This window comes from Pyrus communis, chromosome 6 (genome assembly GCF_041283825.1).
Source record: "Pyrus communis isolate YQ-2024b chromosome 6, ASM4128382v1, whole genome shotgun sequence".
Classification (NCBI taxonomy): domain Eukaryota; kingdom Viridiplantae; phylum Streptophyta; class Magnoliopsida; order Rosales; family Rosaceae; genus Pyrus; species Pyrus communis.
The window spans coordinates 20,302,263-20,309,136 of NC_142570.1; the positions used below are offsets into that span (position 1 = coordinate 20,302,263).

The 6,874-nt window shown below is 38.9% G+C and overlaps 1 protein-coding gene across 1 annotated transcript; it reads left to right on the forward strand.

Moving 5' to 3' along the window:
* The first annotated feature begins 3,039 nt into the window (after positions 1-3,039).
* On the forward strand, positions 3,040-4,808 carry LOC137709737 (phospholipase A1-Ibeta2, chloroplastic-like). The gene has a single exon (XM_068448718.2). The coding sequence runs from the start codon at positions 3,119-3,121 to the stop codon at positions 4,769-4,771; it is 1,653 nt and encodes a 550-aa protein (XP_068304819.2). The 5' UTR covers positions 3,040-3,118; the 3' UTR covers positions 4,772-4,808.
* The last annotated feature ends 2,066 nt before the right edge of the window (positions 4,809-6,874 follow it).

Consider the following 6,874-nt stretch of genomic DNA (forward strand, 5'->3'; position numbering starts at 1 on the left):
TTATATATAAACATATAGCAAATGGATTTGGAGATAATATATGTCACATCCTGGTTCAAGTCCCCACCACATCCCGGGTTCGACTCTACCGTAGCACAATATTGTTCGCTTTGGGCCCCAACCACGCCCTCATGGTTTTGTTTTTGGGAGGGAACTCACACGAGAACTTCCCAGTGGGTCACCCATCCGGGGATTGCTCTCGCAACGAACTCGCTTAATTTCGAAATTCCTACGGAACCCGAAGCCAGTGAACTCCCAAAATACCTCGTGCTAGGTAGAGATGAGAATATACGTATAAGGTTTATAGGATCCTCACCCTTGGACAATGTGGGATGTCACAATATAATTATACACACTAGTTTAATTTCATAAATTTCTTCTTGTTTGATCATGTCCATCACCAAAGTACTTTTAAAAACTATGCAATCGTTCTGTTTATCTCTCCATTCATCTATTCATGTTTTGTATTGATAAATCACGCTATAAGAGAGAATGAACAAAAATGAAATTAAGAATTCCTTACAACATATCATACACTTTTACACAACTCAGAAAAATTATATAAAGTATTCGCTATGTAAAAAAAACAAAAAAAACTAATATTCCCTTGCTTATCCACCATATTAAAAATAATAAAAAAAAATAAAAAGCTAGATAGATATACTAAATAGTTAAACTAAACAATAGTACTCTGTTATACAAAGTATTTCTATTTAATTATATTATATTTTTGATGAGTTTGTAATTGTGAAGTAGGTGTTTATTTGGCATGTGTAGACACTTGATCTGCTTTAAGGATTTCTCAGGTAATATTTTCTCAATAAAGTTTGCTTTGAGACTCACGTTTGACATTTATTTGATCTTAAAGAAACTACATGATTATATTGTTTTCCTAATCATTTCTTTTAAAGATACTACATTTTTACACACGACGTCTTATGTATGGATGTGATTGTAGCGGTTAGATTGATGGTTTCATTTTAGGGTAAATTACATTTTACCACTTCAGATTTATTACAACCTCATATAACATCTTCAAAACATTTCACTTTCATACCTCATGTTCTATTTTATTTCAATATAATATATCTGTTACATTTTTCATCCATTGATCTGTTAAGAGCTGACGTGGAGGCCACATTTGTGTCACGTGGAAAAAAATAATTTTTTATTTATTTAAAATATTATAATAATTTACCCTTAAAAAAAAAACGCAAACTAACCCAGAAACCTTCCCCCCCTCCCACCCCCCCCCCAGGACCCACCTCCTCGCAAACAAACCCAGAAACCTTCCCCCCCTCCCACCCCCCAGGACCCACCTCCCTCCACTCTCTTCACCTCCCCTCCCATCCAAAAACCACCCCACCTCTTCAAAGAAAATGCACCAGCAGCAGCGGCAGTGGGTCTTTTTCCGCTCCCTCTCTACCACGATCTCCTCTATACCAAGCCCTCCCTCTCTTCCACGATATCCTCTCCACCGATCCTTCAAGCTCCTACCTCCTCCTCCTCGTCGGTGACTGCGAAGGCTGCATCGCCCTCCTTGACCTCTGCCTGAAATCATGGTCTTCTAGTTGCTAGGTTTTAAAGCTTGAAGCTTGCAAATGGTGGGTTTTTTTATCTGATTTGTGCTCAAAATTTGGGGTTCTGGTTGTTAAATTTATTCTTTCGAGGGTTCTGTGAACTGGGTAGAAGACATTGGATTTTGCCTGGAAATTTTGAATTATGGTTTTCTGACATTTGATTTGGGATTGTATTTTTGTAATGTAATGGTAGCAGGGGAGGTGGGGGTGGGGTGGGTTTTTGGATGGGAGGGGGGGGGGGGGGGGGTGAAGAGAGTGGAGTAGAGGGAGGTGGGTTGGGAGGGGGGAAGGCTTCTGGGTTTGTTTGCGGGGGGGTGGGGGGTTGCGAGGAGGTGGGTTTTAGTTTTTTTGTTTAGTTTTTTTTTTTTTAAGGGTAAATTATTCTAATATTTTAAATGAATAAAAAATTATTTTTTTGCACCTACCACAAATATGATCGCCACGTTAACTCTTAATGGATCAATGGATGGAAAATGTAACGGATATATTATATTGAAATAAAATAGTATGTGAGGTATAAAAGTGAAATATTTTAAAGATGTTGTATGAGGTTGTAATGGACCTCAAACATAATGTGGCAACGTGTAATTTACCTTTCATTTAGTACCATCTTCTGTTTTCCGGCCTGCTCATGAGTCGTGTTTGTAAACTCCATAGTCCATACACCGTTCGGGCGTTAGCCATTAAAGGCATTTTGACGGTTTGAATAGTTTGGTTCTCCCTCCAGTTTCTCAAAGAAAGTCAACAGATAACAAAAAATAGTCCAGTCAACGAATTAAAGGGCAAAGCCATCAGATAACTTGAATGGTTTGAAGTCATGGGGCGAGGGATATTTCAGTCAATTGACTCCGAGTGCCCTAAAAAGAAAGAAAGATTTTCATAATACACTAGTATAAGCAATTATGATGTTTCATGTACAGTATTGTATTTGGTAAAAAAATATCATAATATCAATAAAATTTTTATAATACAAGTACATCGTAATTATGATATTTCGTGCCATAATAAAATATACAATATTTGCACATCTCTCGTATAAATTTTTTAGTGTAACTCGAACACAAGACAATATACCATAAATTATAATATAAATAAAGAAATATTAGGAAATATATCAAAAAAAATTCAACATATACCTTATTGTCCGCCACTTGTACTATAACATAGTATACTACCTTATGTTCCGGATAAATTTCCGCTCAAAGTAGACGCCATTTGAGGCTGGACGCAGACTTTCATGAATGATTATGTGTTTTCATGTACACAAAAGCTCGAACCTACGTAATTTATATTTATTCAAATATCCAAGTTAAACAGAGAAAAGGTCAATACATTTCTTCACAAGAAAGTCAGTGGGAAATCCAATAGATGGCATTTCCGTAAAAACAACGAACTCCATGGCGGGTTTATAAACTCACAGTTTATATAACGCAATCCCAGTTGGTTGTAAATTGACGGTCTCTCTCTCTCCTCTCTCTCCTCTCACTCCTCTCTCTCTCTCTCTCTCTCTCTCTAAAAACGTGTGCATCTTCTTCATAATGCTCGTCCGATCAACGCTCCCAGCTCACAACCTCAACCTGTTTCCGGCCAGAAGAGCCAGCTTCAGAAACTACACGTCAGCATTAAACCCGTCAACGAGAGCTCCATCCTCTTGTTCTTATTCAGCTGTCTCCATAAAACCCGGTTCAAACTCCACTGAGTTGACTCGGCTCCACCTCGCCAACCTCGACAAGCTCCTCCAAACCCCACCTCCGCCCCAAACCCAACTCGACTCACAACCCGATATCCAAATAGACAAAGACCCGAATGATAGTGGGTCGCTCGAAAACAAGAGAAGGAGGCTTATGGAAGGGCTCAATCTTTCTCAGTTGTGGACGCAAGTGAAAGGCGCCGCCGAAGACATGTCTCCGAGACACCTCAATCGCCTGCAGCGCCTCCTGTCCAAGACTGAAGAGTACTCTCCCAGAAATAATCTCAGCACCCGGTGGCGCGAGTATCACGGTTCAAACAACTGGGCCGGACTACTTGACCCGCTGGATGAGAATCTCCGGCGAGAGGTCGTCAGATACGGTGAGTTTATCCAGGCGGCTTATCATTCCTTTCATTCAAACCCGGCCATGTCGGCAGAGGAGGCTCAGGTGCCTCGCCAAGTGGCGCTTCCCGATAGGTCTTATAAGGTAACCAAGAGCCTTTACGCCACGTCATCAATCGGGTTGCCCGATTGGGTCGATGAAGCGAGGCCGGATCTCGGTTGGATGACCCAGCGGTCGAGCTGGGTTGGGTACGTGGCCGTTTGTGATGATAAGAGGGAGATCGCACGGATGGGCAGACGCGACATTGTCATTGCCCTCCGTGGAACCTCCACGTGTCTTGAATGGGCGGAGAATTTAAGGGCTCAGCTCATTCAGATGCCCTCGACCGAGGAAGGTGAGCAAAGGCAAGCAAGAGTGGAATGCGGATTTTTGAGCCTCTACAAAACACGCGGGGCTCACGTACCGAGCCTTGCCGAGTCGGTGGTTGAAGAGGTCAGGAGGCTGATGGAGCAATACAAAGGAGAGACATTAAGCATAACTGTGACAGGACACAGCCTTGGTGCTGCCTTAGCCTTGTTAGTAGGCGATGAGCTTAAAACATGCGCCGAGAACATGCCGTCGGTGGCGGTTTTCTCCTTTGGAGGCCCCCGCGTAGGTAACCGAGGATTCACAAAGCGAATGGACGACAAGAATGTGAAGGTATTGAGGATTGTCAACTCCCAAGATGTGATCACGAGGGTTCCGGGTATTTTCGTAGGCGAAGGAGTACTCGAGGAGAAGCTGAACAACGCAAAGGCCGGAGGATTCATTGACATGATCGACAGGAACATGCCGTTGGCTTACTCACATGTTGGGACAGAACTACGGGTTGACACAAAAATGTCGCCTTACTTGAAGCCCAACGCAGATGTGGCTTGCTGCCATGATTTGGAGGCATATTTGCATTTGGTGGATGGGTTTTTGGCATCTAACTGTCCTTTTAGAGAAAATGCTAAGAGGAGTTTAGTGAGGTTGCTTCAAGATCAAGGATCTAATGTGAAAAAATTGTACATAAGCAAGGCAAATAATTTGACTAGTTTAAATCTTGAAAGAGAGTTTTCTCAAAAAAGTCTTGAAAGAGAGGGACTGATGGCTACTTGTTTGCCTAGCCCATCTTAAATTGACACATAAATAAAACTTTGCACATATCTATGTACTTCTGGCCTAAATTCTCAAAATTATGCCTATGGTATCTTGTGCTTTTGTGGTGAATTCATTTTCCTTTGTGTTACCAAATTGTTTTCTAAAAAATTTTAAAGAAACTTTTTAAACGATATTAATGGGATTGTTCACCTTACAATCTTGGACAAATGACTCAATTATATATACATTTTATTTAGATTTCTTTACTTGAACTTGTTGCGAAAGCAAAGGTACATCAAGGGAAAACAATATTACAGCAAGGGCACAAAACTACAAAGGATAACAAGACAAACTAATAACTAACAAACAGAAATAAAGATTCCAGTGGGATTAGGAAGTAAATTAACCTATCTCTTATCAAGGGGATGACAGCTTAATCTGCGCCAATCAAGTCCACCTTTAACTGCCCAGAAGATTAAAGTATAAACCAGCACTAAATGGGCAGTCGGAACTCGGTCGAGATGATAGACTTGGGTATGACTATTCACTATAGTAAATGGATGCCAACTTCCTTATTTTTTCCAAATTGAAGGTTACTCATGAAGAAAAATTGTCCCATTTAATCTTATCATTTTTGTGGGGTTTAATAGAAATATATATATATTTTTTTTCATAAGCAGCCTTCAACTTGGAAAAAAATAAAGTTGTCATGCACTTTTCTTTTAAAATGTCTTCATATATATAATAAATAGTCTTATCCAAGCTAATCACATCTAACAAGCAATACCTCAAAGTAGAGATAATTGTGCCCCACTCAAACGGAAAAAATTTCCTACAACTGAAATGTGGGATGGTTGTTCTACCATAATACTCATCAAGTACCTAATGAGTGTTGTAGAAACAATTGTAGGATCCCTCATGAAGTAAAACCTTTATGTAAAAGAATTATATATATAGGTCTCAGGATTGGGAGACCACTTTGAACTGTAAAGATTGCATTTAGTTATCAAGTATTTGTTGAAAAAATGTTAAATTTCCCTTGAAGGTATCAACAACAATATCTTAAACTACCATGTACTCACCAACTAGCTAGTACTACAATCTAGAGGTATCCTTCTTCATTTATAAGTGAGAGGTCTCAAATTCATTCACATGAATCACGAGGACGTATAATATTTATTGAGTTTGATATCTTATTATGATTGAACTATTATGTGGCTTAACTCAATGTAGCATTGTAACTGTTGGATCACATATAACCGCTTAGTTGCTCTCAATTTTGAGGAAACTAAAAAAAAAAAAACAATTGAAAGTTTAACCTAGCGGATGGCGTATTGATATCTAGACATTTACATGTGTAATTAGGATTGTGTGAGAGACAATAAAAAACAATATGTTAAACCGTAATCCATTTGTATTCATGACACTATTTAGTTTCCTTCAATATTTGAAAAACAAAAACGTATTGATTTAATTATATATGTTTATTTAGCAAAATGATATTTGAATAGCAAGCATATAACTAGATACAAATATAAAACAATGCATATGAAAGTAAGTACAATCAAAATTTTTACATCAAAGAGGACTAAGTCGAGACATTTAACAACTCGAGTCTCATCCCCAATGATCAGTGGACACCCCACTCTTCGTTCACTGTCGACTACAACCTGAAAGAATGAGAGTGAAACTTCACTCATGGTAGCCGGTTAAGGGTTGATTCTTCTCTTCAAATAATAGTAAAAGCCATTGACGCTATTTTAATTAAATTAAAACGCATAGCTTCATTTTATGCCTAGGTCTTGTTATACTTTACATTACCCTTTCTGTGATTGGGTTCTATTGGTCCTGATGATATTAATTACGCTGTTACTTATCGTTATAGAGTTTGTTATTTTGATTGACCTGACACCCAAGTAAGCCTTCTCTTCACATTAGAAATTGAAAGAAAAGTTTAAAAATGTTTACATTCAAGAGGCTTTTGCTAGTCATTGGCAAATTTGAATAACAATCTCAATACTTTGTTAGAAATCCCTATTAGTTTTGAGCTTTGAATCGGTTGAGTATGATTGTTACCTCTGCAGGGAGCATTAGTAGAGGCTTGAGAAATGTCACCTGAGCATGCCCCTCTACATAAGT